The 19641-nt window shown below is 42.0% G+C and overlaps 1 protein-coding gene and 1 long non-coding RNA gene across 3 annotated transcripts in view; one reads left to right on the forward strand and one right to left on the reverse strand.

Moving 5' to 3' along the window:
* LOC140492183 (uncharacterized) overlaps positions 1-3350 on the reverse strand; it is a 62274-nt gene extending 58924 nt beyond the window's left edge. Inside the window, exon 1 of the long non-coding RNA XR_011963513.1 lies at positions 3245-3350. This is a non-coding gene — a long non-coding RNA (uncharacterized lncRNA). The remainder of the gene's footprint in view (positions 1-3244) is intronic.
* An 84-nt stretch (positions 3351-3434) lies between these two features.
* Positions 3435-19641, forward strand: part of LOC140492182 (pantothenate kinase 3) — a 105817-nt gene continuing 89610 nt past the window's right edge. For both annotated transcript variants that reach the window (XM_072591041.1, XM_072591042.1), the window contains exon 1: positions 3435-3579. In XM_072591041.1, the coding sequence (XP_072447142.1) occupies positions 3552-3579 (28 nt within the window). In that variant the 5' untranslated portion in view covers positions 3435-3551. The remainder of the gene's footprint in view (positions 3580-19641) is intronic.

Consider the following 19641-nt stretch of genomic DNA (forward strand, 5'->3'; position numbering starts at 1 on the left):
GCCTGCCTGGAATCCTCGACAATTGAGCTTGACCCTAGCTTCCTCCACCTTATGTAAGCTACCTTCTTCCTTTTGACGAGAAGCTTCACCGCTCTCGTCATCCAAGGTTCCTTTATCTTACCTCTTCTTGCCTGTCTCAGAGGGACATATTTATTCATCACACTCACAACTGTTCCTTAAACAGTCTCCACATGTCGATAGTGCCTTTACCATGGAACAATTGCTCCCAGTCCATTTGGCTGTGAAACAAATAGCTGAGCTTGGTTGCTATGTTTTCACAGCAGTTCAAATTTAACCATTCAGTTTAAATTAAGTCCCAAGATACTAAAATGGAATTGAGGTTGAATTTTACTGTTTTGACAACATTGAATCAATGAGACAATCCAATGTTTTGGGGAATCAAAAGTAGGCATTTTGGACAGTTAGCCAGAGAAAGAGCACCACATGCCATTGTCATACAGATGGCCACAAACCCTCTCTCCTTTTCTCATATTTGCTGATTACTGATTACATTACAATGTGGAAACAGGCTCTTCGGCCCAACAAGTCCACACCGACCCGCAACACACCCATGCCCCTACATTTACCCCTTACCTAACACTACGGGCAATTTAGCATGTCCAATTCACCTGACCTGCACATCTTTGGATTGTGGGAGGAAACCGGAGCACCCGGAGGAAACCCATGCAGACACGGGGAGAATGTGCAAACTCCACACAGTTAGTCGCCTGAGGCGGGAATTGAACCCGGGTCTCAGGCACTGTGAGGCAGCAGTGCTAACCACTGTGCCACCGTGCCGCCCACAATGAAACATTTGAAACATTTTTGCAGTAGAAGACTGAAGACAACCCAGGGAGATCCATGAACAGAGGATGGTCTGGTTTTGAAAATTGATTTGCTGTAAGTTTGATAGGAATTTTATCAGATCAGTATATTGTTATAGAGTGGTGGGTAGACAATAAGCCTTTAAGGGAAAGGAGGTTTAGAGTTGTAAATAGTTGTTGTTTAAATGTCCTCTTTTGGAGTTAAACAATAAAACTGTTACTTTTTTCTTTAAATATTGAAATTTGGGTAGTTCTCTGTTACTTATACTTTAACAGATTACAAGGTGAGGTGAGCTTTTCTGTGTGTTTGGTTTAATTAGCAGAAGGATTCACTGCGATGTCGTAAAACCCCAAAGTGCCCATTCAATTGTCATTTGAAATCATTCATTGTCTGTACTTCCAGTGCATTCAAAGTGGGTTCCAGGTCAATTGTCACTCACTACATAATGACTACACTCCACAACTTTCTTTCTGTACCTTTTTCGCAAAACCTTAAAAGGTTGTGACCTTAAGTCACTTCAGCTAGTGGGAACAGGTTCTTACTTGTCTACCTTATCCACAACTGTGAAAATCTTGGAAATCTCTGTAAAACCTTGCCTCAACTTTGTTATGAAGGTGTAAGGGATACTGCACCTTTAAGAAAGTTGAAAACCAGCAAAAACTTAGAGAAGCACACAGAGTGCTAGAGAATTTACAATGTAACTTTTGGTTCAGAACAGCAAGCACTGGCTGGGTTGTCTGGAGACAAAAGCAAATTCAAACTCGGCCAACCAATTTAAGTTATAGCCCAAATACCAACCTCCAATCAAGTTTGAATTTAGTGTATTGACAATATTAAAAACCAATGATGCTTTGGTGCATAAAGCCAGGAAAAATTGAACAGTTGAGAGGAGAACTGCTAAGCCAGCAACATATCCAGAGTGCCCATACTTTGTCTACCAATCACCTATGAAACAGAAATCCCAAAGAAGAAGAAAATCTACAAAGGGAAGATTCGACAGCTGCCTGGTTTTGAAATTTGAATTCTTGGTAAATCTTACTTGGGGGCTCTATCAGACTAGCATCAGAGAAGGGAAAGTAAAAGATAAGTTAGATGAAGGATTTGTTAGTTAATTATTCTGTTAAACTTGAAGAAAAAAAGTTAATTTTTACTTTAAATAGTTCTTGGCCTTTTGAACCTTCACAGATGCAGTAAACCAATTGTGATGCTGGTTTAGATTAAGCGGGGGTGGGGGGGGGGTTATCTGTGTCATAACAACTTTTTTTCCCAAACAGAATAAATTTGACTTTGTCAGTACCTAGCTGTAATCATTCAGGTACATCTCTTGCACAACCTCCCAAGGACCTTGAAGCATGGTGACCATAACAAGATACAATATTCTCATTGTGGCCTTACCAGAGCTTTGCAAAGATTCAGCATAAATTTCCTACTTTATACTCAGCATCTTCATTTTTTAAGCCCCAACCCTATTTTGTCAATCTACATCCTGCTGCAGTTAATTTGTATTCTGTTTACTCCTCCTTCAGATTTGATATCTTTGGCAATTTTTAAACTTTAACAATGCATTCAAAGCCCTTCCAAAACTCCAGCCTACAAATTAAGCATTTCGCCAGTTTCCTTTAAATCCAAATTAGGACAGCATATTGCTCAGTGTTTATCACTGCTGCCTCATAGCACCGGGGACCTGGGCTTGATCTCACACTCAAGCGACTGTCGGGGTGGATTTTGCTTATTCTCCCCATATCTGGGTGGATTTCCTCCGGGTGCTCTTATTTGCTCCCACAGAAATAAAATGTGCGGGTTAGTTGGATTAGCTATTTAAATTACCTGTTGTGTTCAGGGATGCGCAGGCAAAGTGGATCACAGGGACGAGGTTGGTCGGGGGATGCTCTTCAAAGGGTGGTATGGACTCGAGATACTGAATGGCCTGCTTCTATATTTTTTGACTAATATTTTGTAGACAAAAAAAACACATTCATTCATTTGCACAGATTTCCTAAAGAATGCACAACGTTAAGTACCCTTAACCACCGCTTTCAGTAGCCTCTACTTTTTGCTTTCCCTTCACTACTTCCGTGTGAGTTTATCGAGGGAACACCCCTCAAGGTCTCACCTGTCATTTGGAGAGGAAAGTGATCGCGGAGCCATCTGGGATTTGTAGTTTCCATTTGGACTGAACTGCGAGTCAGTTAACGGCTGGAGAACTACATCGCCCAGAGGGCGCATCGGTGACGTCACGCGGACTGTCGAAAGGTTCCAATTGAATGCTGCCCGGAACCAGGGTAAAAGCAAATTTTCTTGATGTTCGCTGGAGCCGCGCCCATGTGGGCGGTATTGTAATCAGCAGTTGTTACGGCAGAAGGAGGAGAGGTGATGTGGACGAGATAAGGAGACATTGAGCCTATGACCAGCATCTTACCTTCTTTCTGAGTCGTTGTCCCTTCCATCAAGGGAAGGCGGATTCCGCCTTGGACTAAGCGCAGTCTTTCTCCAAGGGCAGCTCCCGCACCGACCAGGAAGGGAGGATCGGTGCTGGTCACAAGGGCGATTGACTCCATCCAACGATACCTCACCGATTCAGCGCCGGGTTACTGTCGACCGATCGTGCCTCCTCCTCCTCCTGCCGCCACCCCTTGGCTGATCCCGTTCAACCTCCGCATTTTTGGGGACAAAAAGGGAAACGAGGTCGACTGTCAGACTATCCGCGGATCTGTCGAAATAGCATTATGAAGATCAAGGACGCCAAGAAGCCTTGTGAGTTATCAAATTAAACCTGTGTTCTAGAGGAGTAATATGGTTACAGATTTTAGTGTAAAACTGGTGGAGTTGCGAAAACAATGCAATCTGTTCTCCATTTTAGTGTTTGAGGAGTAGGCAAGCTAATACGTAGTTTAAACGCGACGGCACAGATATGAGTTTGCTTATCTTTTGAATAAAAAGGTTCGCAGTAATTTGCAATTTAGGAACGACATCCGACAGCTATCTTTCAAGAAATAGCCAATTCCAACGCTGACTGTTCCCCTCCAGGAAGTAGAGCCTCGATAGGGACGGAAGAGACTCTCATTTCTGAGCAACCTGTTATTGGTTTCATTTTCAATCACAGCATATCTGATCTTTGTACCAGTAGCAATTTTAAAAAATTTCCTCTCTGACGAAGGTGCATTTGACATCTTGTACTTTGTTCTTTCTCCAACTTTGAAATAATTTAGTGGGTGCTGTTTGTTCGATTATTTTGGGCACACATCTTTTGTGGACAATGTATTTCTCTTGATCCAGTTGCTATTTTGTCATTTCTATCACATCTCCATTTCGCAAAAAGTTTGTATGTTCAGTTATAACATCTTTCTGTAAAGGTCACCTGCTGATTATAAGCTTTCAAAAACCCTCTTGACAATCGCAGGGAAAAGACTTTGTCTATTTATCCTATCCAAACCACTCATAATTTTGTAAACCTCTGTAAGGTCACCCCTCAGCCTTCAACGCACCAGAGAAAACAGCCCTAGCCTGTTCAGCCTCTCCGCATAGCTCAAGTCCTCCAACCCTGGCAATATCCTTGTTTTGGATATCTTCTGTATGCAATTGAGACTGAAACCCTATCCAATCAAGAATGTTCTCCAATAAGCTTTTTTTAACAAATTTGAACTAATTAGCCTCACTTCGATTTCCGTGTATGCAATCTGGAGAACTGAGCACGAACAAAATGAAGCACAAAATCATAGAGTCATAGAGATGTACAGCAAGGAAACAGACCCTTTGGTCCAACCCGTCCATGCCGACCAGATATTCCAACCCAATCTAGTCCCACCTGCCAGTATCCAGCGCATAACCCCCCAAACCCTTCCTATTCATATACCCATTCAAATGCCTTTTAAATGTTGCAGTTGTACCAGCCTCCACCACTTCCTCTGGCAGCTCATTCCATACACGTACCATCCTCTCTGTGAAAAAAGTTGCCCTTTAGGTTGCTTTTATCTCTTTTCCCCTCTCACACTAAACCTGTGCCCTCTAGTTCTGGACTCCCCCCACCCCAGGGAAAAGACTTTGTCTATTTATCCTATTCAAACCACTCATAATTTTGTAAACCTCTGTAAGGTCACCCCTCAACCTTCAACGCACCAGAGAAAACAGCCCTAGCCTGTTCAGCCTCTCCGCATAGCTCAAATCCTCCAACCCTGGCAATATCCTTGTAAATCTTTTCTGAACCCTTTCAAGTTTCACAACATCTTTCTGAGAGGAAGGAGACCAGAATTGCACATAATATTCCAACAGTGGCCTAACTGATGTCATGTACAAGCTGCAACATGACCTCCCATTGCTTTTTTTTAAACTTTTGAAAAAACTAATATGTTGTAATTGTCAAGTTAGTATGTTTTGAGATTTCACGGATTAATCATGTTAGTAGATGTGACTCAACGTTCTTTAGACATATAGGGCTGGAATTTATTGTTTTATGATTTCTAAATATCAAATCTTGCAGATTATAATTAATTACCATATTTGATTGCTAGCATCCTACATGTTCTTTTAATTACTAATTTAAGGATGAGAATGATTTGAATGTCTGTTTTCTAGATTGATTGATTTTACTTTAACTGAATTTGAGTAAATGCAAAACTCCAACAGCATTTTTTTTTCATTGGGGATCTCCAATGCTGGTCAGCCAAATGTTATGTCAAGACATGTCCAAGCAATGGGTGAAAATGCAGCAGTGGAGAGTGTGCCACATCAGCCTGTACAGATACTGCCTCCTTTCCATCCAAAAGTGAAGTGGAAGGATATCCCTGCGATGGCTCATTGTGGGATGTCTTGTCATGAGGGGGTCTGGAGTGTGAGGCCAATGCTGAATTCTGGACAGTCAGGAGTCAGTTCACCAGAAGCCCTTTGCATGCCTGAGCCAAGTCAAATGCATATAAGTTGTCAGAGCGAGTTCCTTGTCTGTCAGACTCTGGCTCAGTCGCGAACTGGAAACAGACTGAAGCTTTCATGGCCAACTGTATTGGCATCACCCAGCACAACTCTGGGCAGTCCTGTTTCCCGAGTTCTCTCCTCCCTTGACCAACGTAAACCACACTTGAGGAGGAATTTGTTCCTGAGCAGTGGCTCCATGACAAAAGCCACCAATACCATAAGGGGAGAGCTCTAGCACGAGCCACGTGTATCTCAGGTTGTGATCAGGTGCAAATACAGGACAGGCAATTCCTGGAAGAAGAGTTTAGGTGAAAAGACTACTCCATGAACAGTTACTACATGTTGTAACTTAGACCATGCACCTGACGGAAGAAGTACGTCATCAGGGCCTACCACGTTGGAGGAGTCTCAAGGTATTGCTGCAGGGTCTGAAGGCAGAAAGGCGCTACCTGGGCATGAAAGTACACCAGGTCCTGGCCACCATCATCAAGCAGGAAAATCAGAACTCCAGCAATGACCCAGTGTTGCCTTTTGTCCTAAAAGAAAAGCAGGCTAGCTTTACCTGGATGGTGGTGACAAACCCAGGGGAGGGATCAAAGTGACCAGCCAATACCACAACATAGCAGCCAACATGTTTTCTGACCAACACATATGCTCTTTAGGACAACAGTTTTAGTTTAGATTAGATTAGATTCCCTACAGTGTGGAAACAGGCCCTTCGGCCCAACCAGTCCACACCGACCCTCCGAACAGCAACCCACCCAGACCCGTTCCCCTCTGACTAATGCACCTAACATTACAGGCAATTTAGCATGGCCAATTCACCTGACCTGCATATCTTTGGATTGAGGGAGGAAACCGGAGCACCCGGAGGAAACCCACGTAGACACGGAGAATGTGCAAACTCCACACAGACAGTCACCCAAGACTGGAATCGAATCTGGGATCCTGCTGCTGCGAGGCCGCAGTGCTAACCACTGAGCCACCGTGCAGCCCTCTTGGAGCTGTTCTGTCCAGCATGCTAGCAAGCAGCCACCTTAGATTCCAACTCATGCCAATTCCTGGCCAGGATTCCTCAGCAGGACAAAGGTGGACTCCCAGCTAGAGGAGGTAAGTAGAACTCTATGTGAAGCACCAGAGCTCCACTGACTTAGGTTCCATTTGCCATGGACCAACCAGAAGTCCCAAACACTTGCTCCAGTTGATCCTTGCGGAGGACACTGTAGAGCAGACCTCCTGATCCTTGTGCATCCTCTGCAGGTCATCTGGGTCTCTGAACATGAGGAGCACATTGTCGGCGTACATAGTCTTCAGCCTCGGCCCACAGAGACCCATACCCGACACCCGCTTACGCAAAAGGCACACAAATGGCTCCACACACACAGAATTACGCTGGTCAAAAGGGACAGCCCTGGCGCACTCCCCATCCAAAACGCAGGTGTGCCATCGGGGATCCATTCAGTCGACGCTCCAAAGCGGCTTACAGAAATCTGATCCGGACAACAAAGTACGCCCTGAACCAGAAAGCTTGCAGGTTCCTGAGCAGATACTCATGATCCAGTCTGTCACACGCCTTAACCTGATCCATCTTTTGGGAATGATGGATCATTTCCCGGATCAGGTTGATTGTTGTGGATGTTCTGCCCCCAGGATAGTTTAGAACTAGTCTGGGTGGATCATGTGAACCTGCATGGTGGCAAGGTGAGTCAGAAATGCTCTGGCAAAGATTTTGTAGTCTGTGCTGGGGAGGGGAGACTGGCTACCAATTCTTTACTAAACAGATCCCCCTTCGGCAGCAAAGTAATGACTGTCCTGCACCAAGAAAGGGCATCTCTCCAGACATGATATATCCCTCCAGGACCCATGCATACTTGCTCTCTTCCCCCTTCTCCCCGACTCACTCCACTCCCCAAACCACAGGATATCCCAGAATGTCTTCTGACAATTAAATTCACACCACATCACATCAAAGGGAGAGGGAAAAGAACCGTGATTAATAAAAGAAATTAAAGATTACGTTAGTTCAAAATTTTGGTTTATTGATATCAGGGAAAGTATTTCAGTTGGAGGATTGGCAGCAACTTAGATCCAGCAAGTGAGGCCAGTAGGATGGCTTACGATGATTAGAGTGAGGGATTTACTGGACAGTGGGGATACAGATGGTGGCTCGCTGCACCTTGAAAATACACAGCTTTGGACTGCTAATTCAATTCTGAATTTAGCCTATTTAGGATGCTGGTAGCATTTACACCACATAATAGAATCTGTACTGTGAAGACTGTATTTGGTATCAGCAAGGTGTGTGTGATAGTCAAGCTGACCAATGCTATTACACAAGTAGTTGTTGAGGAGGTTAAGTAGTATCTTCTCTTTTACTCGTCACCGGCTACTGAACCAGCCATATTCTTCACGACATGGCTCAGTTAGCAGTGGTGATGGATATTAAATTACCCTACTTTACACTTGCACTCTCAGTACTACTTCCAAGTGAGGTTCAATGTGGAGGAAGTTTGTTTTTTCAGATTAGATTAGATTCCCTACAGTATGGAAACAGGCCATTTGGCCCAATACGTCCACACCGACCCTCCAAAGAGTAACCCACCCAGACTCATTCCCCTACCCTCTACTTACCCCTGACTAATGCACCTAATGCTAAGGATAAATTAGCATGACCAATTCACCTACCCTGCACATCTTTGGATTGTGGGAGGAAACCGGAGCACCCAGCGGAAACCCACAGACACTGGGAGAGTGTGCAAACTCCACACAGGCAGTCACCCGAGGCTGGAATTGAACCCTGGTCCCTGGCGCTGTGAGGCAGCTGAGCAGTGGAAAGCAGTTGGTGGTGATCAACAGGAGGCAACTTTACCCATATTTGGTCTGATGGAATGAGACTTCATCGGCTCTGGAGTCAATGTTGATGAATCCCAGGTCAACTCCTTCTCAACTGTAGAGCACTCTACAAATAAGATTGCAATTTCAGCTATTAATGTCTAGATTTGAATTGGGCACAGCTGTAGTCTGTTATGGGTATTAGACTGCAAGCTTGCTTTAATCACATTTATCCCATTTTTTTTGTAATTTAGTTTTAAAGCTTATTAAAGTCATATTGCAATAAGTAAGTAAATTTCCAAGGAGCAGACCCACCATCCATGGTTATCCTGAAATATTAAAGATAATTGCAAACTTTTTTTTAAAAGCTCAATTGTATAAAGGTACACAAGACTGGACAGCATATTTAAAACAAATGCAAAGAATGACTAAAAATTAACAAGGAGGGAAAAGATTAAGAGTAGAAGGGTCTGGTCAGTTATAAGGAAGGATATTATTAAGCTGGAGAAAGTTTTGAAGAGATTTACCACGAAGCTGCCAGATATGGAAGGTTTGAATTTTAAAGAAAGTCTGGATAATTTAGGACTTTTTCTCACTGGGGCATAGAAGGTTGAGGTTTATAAAATCATGAGGGGTATTGATAGAGTTAATGGTAGATGTCTTTTTTCCCTAGTTGGGGGAAAACTAGATGGCATACTTTTTAATATGAAAAGAGAGAGATTTATAAAATGTATGAGCAAATTCTTTTTATACCAAGGGTGTTTTCTCGTGTGGAGTCAGCTTTCTGAGAAAGTGTTGGACGTGGGCACAATTACAATGTTTAAAGAAACATTTGGAAAAGTACATGAATAGAAACAGTTTGGAGGGATATGGGCCAAGTGCAGGCAGGTGGGACTAGTTTAGTTTGGGATTATATTCAGCATGGGCTAGTTGGACCGAAGCGTCTGTTTCCCTGCTTTGTGACCCTAACGAAAGTTGTCCAGCAGTTTAAAAACTGAGTGTTTCTGTGAATATATATATAATGTATGTGAGTTAACAAAGTGAATGTTGGTTCTAAAGAAAGATCGACTGCAGACTTAGCGATGAATAATAACTAAATGACAGATGAATTGAAGTATTTTGCATCAGTCCTCATTATAAAGGATAAAATTAACAATCTAGAAGCAGCAATAAATCAGAAAATGGCAGGAACAGAGAAACCCATAATCACCATAGAGGTGGTACTGAATAAATTGTCGGAGCTGTTGACTGGCAAGTGCCTGGATTCTGATGGACTTCAACATTGGGCTGTAAACGAAGTGGCTACTGAGATAGTTAATGTATTGGTTTTATTTTTCCAAAATTCCTTGAGTTAGGCACTATCCAGTAGATTGAAGACAGTAAGTATATAACGTCTTTAGTCAAAAGGGGAAAAAGACAGAACATGGGAAGACTATTTGGCCAAGATCCTTAACGTAAGAAAAATATTCAAACTTATTGGAGAAATTGTAATAGGTTTTTATGTAATCCGGAAGACTCAACATGGCTTTGTGAAATGGTCAAACATTATTTCATATCTCTTGGAGTTCTTTGAGGAGGTAACATGTGCTGTGATAAAGGGATGCATTGTACTTAGATTCCCAGAACACATTTAATAAGGTGCCACATCAAAAGTTATTGTGGAAAATAAAAGCACACGGGTTAGTATGTTTACATAGATAGGAGCTTGGCTGGCTAAGAGGAGTCATAGACTCCCTCATTGCAGATGATGGATTGAATAGCCTCTAAGTCTCCATGGACCCTGCAAAGAGTATTCCACCCAGAACCACTAGCCCCTTTTCTGCATTTACCTTGGTTAATCCACCTAGTCTGCACATCCCTGGCACTACAGGACAACTTAGCATGGCCAATCCATCTAACCTGCGCATCTTTGGACTGTGCAAGGAAAACGGAGCACCCGAAGGAATCTTATGCAGACACTGGGCGATTGTGCAAACTTCACACAGACAGTTGCCGAAGGCTGGAATCAAATTGCACTAACTGAGCCACTATACTGCACTTAGCAGAGCAGAGGTGTAAATGAGTCTTTTCAGATTAGCAAGATGAATGATGTGCCACAGGGATCAGCGCTGGAACATCAACTATTTGCAATTTATATTGGATGAAGGGATGCAAGGTGTGGTTGCAAAACGTGCATATGACAATATAGGTAGGGATGTAAGTTATGAAGAAATCATAAGGCTACAGAAGTAGAACATAGAACATAGAACAATACAGCACAGAACAGGCCCTTCGGCCCACGATGTTGTGCCGAACTTTTATCCTAGATTAAGCACCCATCCATGTACCTATCCAAATGCCGCTTAAAGGTCGCCAATGATTCTGACTCTACCACTCCCACGGGCAGCGCATTCCATGCCCCCACCACTCCCTGGGTAAAGAACCCACCCCTGACATCTCCCCTATACCTTCCACCCTTCACCTTAAATTTATGTCCCCTTGTAACACTCTGTTGTACCCGGGGAAAAAGTTTCTGACTGTCTACTTTATCTATTCCTCTGATCATCTTATAAACCTCTATCAAGTCACCCCTCATCCTTCGCCGTTCCAACGAGAAAAGGCCGAGAACTCTCAACCTATCCTCGTACGACCTACTCTCCATTCCAGGCAACATCCTGGTAAATCTTCTCTGCACCCTCTCCAAAGCTTCCACATCTTTCCTAAAGTGAGGCGACCAGAACTGCACACAGTACTCCAACTGTGGCCTAACCAAAGTCCTGTACAGCTGCAACATCACTTCACGACTCTTGAATTCAATCTTGAATTCAAGTACATGAATAGGTTAAATGATTGGAGCTAAGATGTGGCAAATGTACAAAAATGTGTAGTTGTCCATTTTGGCAAGAAGAATCAAAAAGCAAATGATTAGACATTGCTTGGCTTTGAGATGCAGAGGGATCTGAGTGTTCTCATACATGAATCACTCAAGGGTGATAGCGCAAGTACAGTAAATAATTCTAAAAGCTAATATAGAATGTTGTTATTTATCAGAGGGGAATTGAATATATACATGTTAATGGTGAGTTTGCATCTAGATGATATACAATATTGGTAACCTTATTTAAAGAAGGATGTTATTACATTGGATATCAATCAGAGGTGGTTTACCAGATTAATCCCTGGAATGTTGTACCTTGGTGGGGTAGCATGTTGAAAATCAAGTCATGCTATTCTAAGAGTTGTCACCAAAGTGAAAAGATATTTATAAAAAATATGCAAAATCCCCAATTTTCCTGTCTTTTAGGCCTAGGCTGACAGTCACCAGGAATCAGGTTTCCGTACTCAATAAGAATTACTATTTGTTACAAATTATAGGATAACCTTGATCATCCAAACAAGATGGGCGGAAAGGTTTTTTTCCGGATAGCAGGTTGTTCGGATAATGAATAGCATTTTTACGGGACCTTGAGATCTTGTTTGTATAATCCAAAATTTGGATAGTTGATGACCTGCAGCTAGTTTTGGATGTGCTGATGTCACTGGACTATAATCCAGAAAACCAGGTTAATGTTCTGGGGAAAACAAAAAATCTCAGATCTGGGAGCATCTGTGGAGAGAAAGCAGAATTAACATTTTGGGTTCCAGTGAAGGTCAGGGTCATTGGACTGAAAATGTTAACTTTACTTTATCTCCACAGATGCTCCAGATCTGCTGAGTTTTTTTCCAGCAATTTCTGTTTTGTTTCTAATTGTTTGAATGTAGAGATTGTCATAAGGTCAGCCAGGTGAACCACGTAGAATGAGTTTCCTGATTGGATCAGATTAGCAGCACCAGTCAGGGAACCCAAGCTGACCGATATAAACGGGAATGACAGAAGCTCTATTCACTCTTGAGAGCTGGCTCTGAGGACACTCGATCAGTGTCCAGGACTCTCCATGTGTAAATAAAAGATGATTCAGCAATGGGAAACTGGTCTCTGTGGAGTTATTTGAGTGACCCTAAGGGAAAAGTATGCTCCTGAAGAAATTCACTCATAACAGTTGTCTTTGAGGCAAAAGTGAGTACGACAGATGCTGGAGATCAGAGTCAAGAATGTGGTGCTGGAAAAACACAGCACGTCAGGCAGCATCCGAGGAGCAGGAAAGTCGATGTTTCGGGAAAAACCACTTCATCAGGAATGACTTGCCTTTGAGTTGGGCTAAGTATTTCTGGTATTATGCTATTATTTGGGAAGCTTGGCTTGTTTGATTCTGCCATGTAAGTCTGGGCCCAGTATATGGACAGAATCCGTTATTGCTTCCAGACAAATGACATTGCAGCAGATGAAAAGCAACGAGCAATTCTCATGACAGTTTGTGGACCTGCAGCTTTTTCCATTATTAGGAGCCTAACTTTTCCAGATGTTAAAATTTTACTTGAGAAAAATTCATCTCGCCAGATATTAAAATCTTTCAAGGGTTGATGGATTTATTTAAGGAATATTACAACACCAAGCTGCCTTTAATTCTGAGGTGCTATCAGTCTTACTCAGCAATTCTAACCAGGGGAATCCGTATCAGGCAGATGAATGTGTCTTTGTTTTAACCTTGCTATGTGGGATGAACGACATGCTCATGCAAAAGCACCTGGACTTCAAACAGGCAACTAGCACTCATTGGGAACCTTTTACAGTTTAAGGGTACAACTTCACTTCCCGTTTCCTATGAGGAGCAGCTGGTATTAACTGTGTCGTATTAGCTGTAGTAAAAGACTCGAGATCAAGTTTTGTTGGGTGAAATTGTTTGGGAAAGATTTACATTTGTGCACCATTTTTCGATTAGAAAATGGCTACCTGAGTAAAGTCATAATTAAATACCCAGAAGTTTTGCAGGAAGGTCTATGGACTATCATAGGAGCAAAGGGCATCTTTCATGTTGACTAGGAAGCAATTCCACAATTATGCAAGGCCCATCCAATGCCATTTGCTTTACATGCAAAAGTAGAAGCAGAAATCAGAGGGCTGTAAAGCAAAGGAATCGCCAAACCTGTCCAGTTTACGAAATGGGCAGTGCCTGTTGGACCGATTGGTGAAGCCTGATAAGTAAATTTGTCTTTTTGAAGATTACAAACAAATGGCAAAGCATTTCTCAGTTAAATAAATATTTTCTGCAAAGAGAATTTATACACAAAGCTGGCAGATGAGCTGTTCTTCATGAAGTTGGTCATGAGCCAGGCATACTAGCAGTTGCGATTTGATGAGGATTCCCAGAAGTATACTAATACCCATGCGGATTTGTACCAATGTACAAGACTGCCTTTGGGGAATCATCAGTTTGTGCAATTTTTCAGCAGAGAAAACTTTACAGGGTCTAACCCAGGTTGTCATTTATCTAGATGATGTGGTAATATCAGAGAAGACCCATAAAGAGTACTTAAAGAACTTGGGCATATGCCTTTTGACATTCCACCCAGGCGGACATATGTCTTGGAAGGGAAAAATGTGTGTTCCATGAATCCCAAGCGACCTTCTTGGGCTACAGAGTCAATAAGATCATGTAACATCCATTGTAAGATAAAGTTAGAGTGATCAAAGGTGTACAGGCTCCCATATCTGTACTGGACCTCAGGACGTCCCTTGGTTTGATGAATTATTAAGGAAAGTTCATACGTAACCTGGCCTGCATCTTTGCACAAGTTATTAATATAGGTCAGCCTTGGAAATAGTCACATACCTAAGCCATAGTTTTCAGGGAAGTGAAGAAACAGCCATCATCCTCTAAGGTGTTGGGATACTGTGATCCCAAGTGAGATTTTCTATTGACATGGTGATGCCTCCCCTTACAACATCAGAAGAGTATGAGCTTGGAGGTGGCCCAATGGAGAGGAACGCCCAACAGCATATTGATATGACTCGGCGGTGAACCCTTCTGTTAATTAAATTAAACCAAACACCCAGAAAAGCTGACCTTGCCTCGTAAACTGTTAAAGTATGAGTGACAGAGAACTCCCAAATTCTACTATTTTAAAGAAAAAATATCAACTTATTCTTTAACTCTAAAAGTGAACATTAAACAACAACTGTTTAAAACTCTGAGCCTCCTCTCTCTCCAGTGCTTGTTACATGCCTCCAACTCTATAACAATATACTGTTCCAATAAAAGCTCATATTAAAATTACATCAACTTCATTTCAAAACCACACAGCAGCTGCCATCATCAGTGTCTGTCTTCTTTCAGCTGAAGATTTCCCTGGGTCATGTTTCATCTTCTACTGCAAAGATGTTTCATACGGACAAAGAGCATTTATCAGAGAGCATTTTGAATGGCAGTCTGTCTCTCTCTGTCTCTCTGTCTCTCTGTCTCTCAAGAAGGCAGTTACTGTCTTGATGGCAGTTGGTCTCTGTCTGGCTTGCCAAAATGCTGCTTTATAGAGTCATTATCACAAAGATGTAATGCATGGAAACAGACTTTTCAGTCCAACCTGTCCATGCCGACCAGATATCCCAACCTAATCTAGTCCCACCTGCCAGCATCCGGCCCATATCCCTCCAATGGTCAAACATCAGATCATCTCATTGGTTCAAGATTGGTTAAAACATTAAATTCAAAGTCTATTGGGTTTTATTATCCTGGGGCAAAGTTTAAATTGGTTAAATTCAAATTGTTGTGAAAACAGCAACCAAAACGCAGGTCTTTGTTTCACAGCCAAATGTTACCTATTTTCAATTTTCCAGTACACTCAGATTGCTAGCTAATGATGTGACGGTTGTCTGCATGCTCTGTGTTAAACAGCTTTCACTCTCTCTTTAAAGGTACAGTACACACCTTCAACAAAATGCATACAGAGTGTAAATACAGCCAGATAGGGAAGGACAGTTTGGCAGTCATATTTGGAGTCCGAATGTTCTGCCTTTTGCAACAATAAATTTGTAATAATAATTGACCACAAACCCCTGCTAGGACATGACAGTGAGGCCTTTTGCTTCAGGCCAAATTCAGTGGTAGGTTCTAGTACCAAATGTGTATAATTACAAGTTTGAACACTGTCTGGGAGACTAAGTAGCAAAGAGAGATGCACTGAGTCACCGGTAGTACCGCCATTGAATGATTTTAAATTTTCTGAACACACTTCCAGTCACTGCTGACCACTTTGAATGCTGAAAGATGCAGACCTGGCAGAAGTGATGGGGGACATCAGAGGGCTGTCGCAATCAAATTGACACCTTTTTGGTCCTGGAGAGACTAGATCACAGTAGAGGATGCTATATTATTATGGGACAGATAAGAGTGATTGTCCTGAGCAAAGCATGCCTCAAAATACTGGCTGAATTCCACCAGGGTCATCAAAGGATTCCAAAATGAAATGATTGACAGAATTTATGTCTGATGACCCGTTTTTTTTTTAGGCCAGAGCAAGCCCCCTCACAATATGTTAATAATTTCTTACTTCAAAGGCTAGTGCCAGGCATTACATTTTAGATACATTTCAATTGGTCAAAACCTTGAAACAAAATGCATTTGTTATATTTAAACTATAGTTTACGAATAAAGGAAAGAATTGGAATACGAATAACTTAACTCCATTGGAAAACCTAACAGAATAACATATTATTTTACTCCTCAACAGTAACTGTTCCAATATAATAACATCCCATAAACATGCCTTTGGAAAAGGCAAATTCAATAAAATAAATTCTCATTTGCATTTCTGGCAGCAGAAAGAGAACCAGCAGGATGGGAACCAAAGTGGGACCAGAAACAAAAAAGCAGCAAAGGGGAAAGTGAATGTAGAAGGCAGAGAAACCAAAGACAAAAATCTAAAAGGGCCACATTACATATAAATTCTAAAAGGTCAATAAATGTCAAAAAATGTGCCTCAAGGCAATGTCACAATGCAATGAGTATTTGTAATAAGGTGGATTAATTAATTTTGCAGTTAATGGATATGATGTAACTGGAATCATGGAGTCCTGACTCCTGGGTGGCCAAGGATGGAAAATTTTGGGGAAAGTTCAATATAAAGGTAAAGGAGGTGGGGTAGTATTGCTGGTTAAGGAGTATTAACACAATAGTATGGAAAGACATCAGCCTGATTTGAAGTAGAATCTTTATGGGTGGAGCTGCGGAACACCAAAGGGGGAAAGCAGCATCAGTGTGAGTTGTGTACAGATCACCAAATAGTAGTTGTGAGATTGGGAAAGGAATCAAACAGGAAGTTAGAGATGCATGCATTAAGGGCACAGCAGTTCTCCTGGGTGACTTTAATATACATATTTGTTGGACTGACCAAACTGGTAGCAATGCGATGGAAGAGGATTTCTTGAAGTGTATGAAGGATGGTTTCTTCAACCAATGTGTTGAGGAACCAACTAGGGAGCAGGCCAACCTAGATTGGGCATTGTGTAATGAGAAGGATTAATTAGCAACCTTGTAATATGAGATAGTTTGAGCATGACTGAGCATAATATGGTATAATTCTTCATTAAGGTGGAGAATGACATAGTTAAATTTAAGACGAGAGTCCTGAACTTAAATTGTGATGGTATGAACCATGCATTGGCTAGGATAAGCTGGCCAAAGATATTTAAGAAGTTGATGATGGATGGACGTTTAAAGAACACATGGATGAACTTCAACAGTTGTACGTCCCTAACAGGCATAAGAGTCAAACAGGGAAAGTGGCTCCACCATGGCTAATAAAAGAAATCAGGGGTAGTGTTAAAGCCAAAGAGGAGAATTTAGAAGGTTTGAGTTGCTGTTCAAAAATGAGTGGTCCCCATTTAACCTCAGTCATGAGTCTTTGGACCTCCCTGTCTGAAATGTTGGTGGAAGCAGTGATTTTGGATATCTTAATGGCAAAAGGTAATTGTCTTATTAAGCATGCGAGTGTGAAAGGGTATCATGAGTAGGGGGGAATGCAGATTTGAGGTTACAGTCAGATCAGCTTATTGAATAGCTCATGGGGTTGAATGGCCAACTCCTCCGAATTCATCTGTTCATATGTTTTAATGAATAGTGAACAAGCTTTCTTTTTTATGGTGGTCACTGTTATAAGGTGATGGAGGTGGTTGCCATTTGCACTGAGCAAGGCCACACAACATTAATGTTATAATAATCAGGTTATCTGTTTTAGGAATGTTGTTTAAGTGATTTATGTTGACCAGGATTCCCTAGTTGGTCACAATAATGCACTCCATTCAGCTGAGTAAACAGATATAGTCTCAGTTGAATGTTACATCTGTAAGATGATGCCATTGATAGTTTAGCACTGAGGTCTCTCAGTCCTACAATGCAGCGCCAGCCTAGATTTTGAACTCCAATCCCTGGAGTAGGACATAACCTTCTGATTCAGTGCACAGCGCTACCAGCCTAGCCATTGGCTCTCATCAAATGTAATAGCCCTTTTCTGTGCCTTAAAAGTTTTATATTTGAACATTTCATCATGTGTGTTGTGGATGAAGATGAGTTGATGTGGCCTTTAGAACATAGAACATTACAGCGCAGTACAAGCCCGACAGCCCTCAATATTGTGCTGACCTGTGTAACCAATCTGAAGCCCATCTAACCTACACTCTTCCATCTCATCCATATGTTTATCCAATGACCATTTAAATACCCTTAATGTTGGTGAGTCTATGACTGTTGCAGGCAGGGTGTTCCAGGCACCTACTACTCTGAGTAAAGAAACTACCTCTGACATCTGTCCTATATCTATCACCCCTCAATTTAAAGCTATGTCCCCTCATGCCAGCCAACACCAACTGAGGGAAAAGGCTCTCACTATCCACCCTATCTAACCCTCTGATTATCTTTAGATGTCTCAATTAAGTCACCTCTAAAACTTCTTCTCTCTAACGAAAACAGCCGCAAGTCCCTCCGCCTCTCCTTACCTTCCCACCATGCCAGGTAAAGCTCCTCTGAACCCTTTCCAAAGCCTCCACATCCTTATTGTAATGTGGTGACCGGAACTGGCTGCACCAGTTGTACAACTGCAGCATGACTTGGTGGATCTGAAACTCAATACCTCAACCAATGAAAGCTAACCATATGCATTCTTAACAGCCCTATTAACCTGGCTATCAACTTTCAGGGATTTGTGTACATGGACACCAAGATCTTTCTGCTTACTTATACTACCAATAATCTTACTATTAGCCCAGTATTCTTTATTCCTGTTGCTCCTTCCAAAGGGAATCACCTCACACTTTTCCACATTAAACTCCCATTTGCCACCTGTCAACCTCGCTCTGCAGCTCTGTAACCTACAACACCCTGCATTATCCACAATTCTACCGACCTCAGTGTCATCCAGGTCATGTATAAAAATGGCAAACAGCAGTGGCCCAAAACATAGCCTTGTGGTACGCCACTAGTAAGTGAACTCCGGGATGAACATTTCCCATCAACCAACACCCTCTGTCTTGTTTCAGCTAACCAATTTCTGATCCAAACCACTAAATTACTCTCAATTCCATGCCTCTGTATTTTCGGCAATAGCCTGCCATGGGGAACCTTATCAAACGCCTTACCAAAACCCATATACACCACATCAACTGCTTTATCCTCATCCATCTGTTTGGTCATCTTCTCAAAGAGCTCACTAAGGTTCGTGAGATCAATCCTATCTCTTGTAACCTTTTGCAACACCTTACCAACAACCAAAGTAAGGCTCACTGATCTATAATTACCAGGGTTGTCTCTACCTCCCTTCTTGAACAAGGGAACAATGTTTGCTCTCCTCCAGCTTTCTGGTACTATTCCTGTTGACAATGATGACATAAAGATCAAAGCCAAAGGCTCCGCAATCTCCTCCCTGGCTTTCCACAGAATCCTATGATAAATCCCATCCAACCCAAGGGACTTACCTACTTTCACACTTTTCAGAATTGCTAAAACTTCCTCCTTGTGAAGCTCAATCCCGTCTCGTCTTGTAGGCTGTTTCTCAATAGTTTCTCCTCCACCACAATGTATTTTTCCACTGTGAATACTTATGAAAAATATTGATTTAGCGCTTCTCCTCAGACTCTTCCCACTAGTGTCCTTGATTGTCCCTAATCTTACTCTAGTCATTCTTTTATTCCTGATATACCTATAGAAAGCTTTAGGGTTTTCCTTGATC

This window comes from Chiloscyllium punctatum, chromosome 20, assembly GCF_047496795.1.
Source record: "Chiloscyllium punctatum isolate Juve2018m chromosome 20, sChiPun1.3, whole genome shotgun sequence".
Lineage (NCBI taxonomy): Eukaryota > Metazoa > Chordata > Chondrichthyes > Orectolobiformes > Hemiscylliidae > Chiloscyllium > Chiloscyllium punctatum.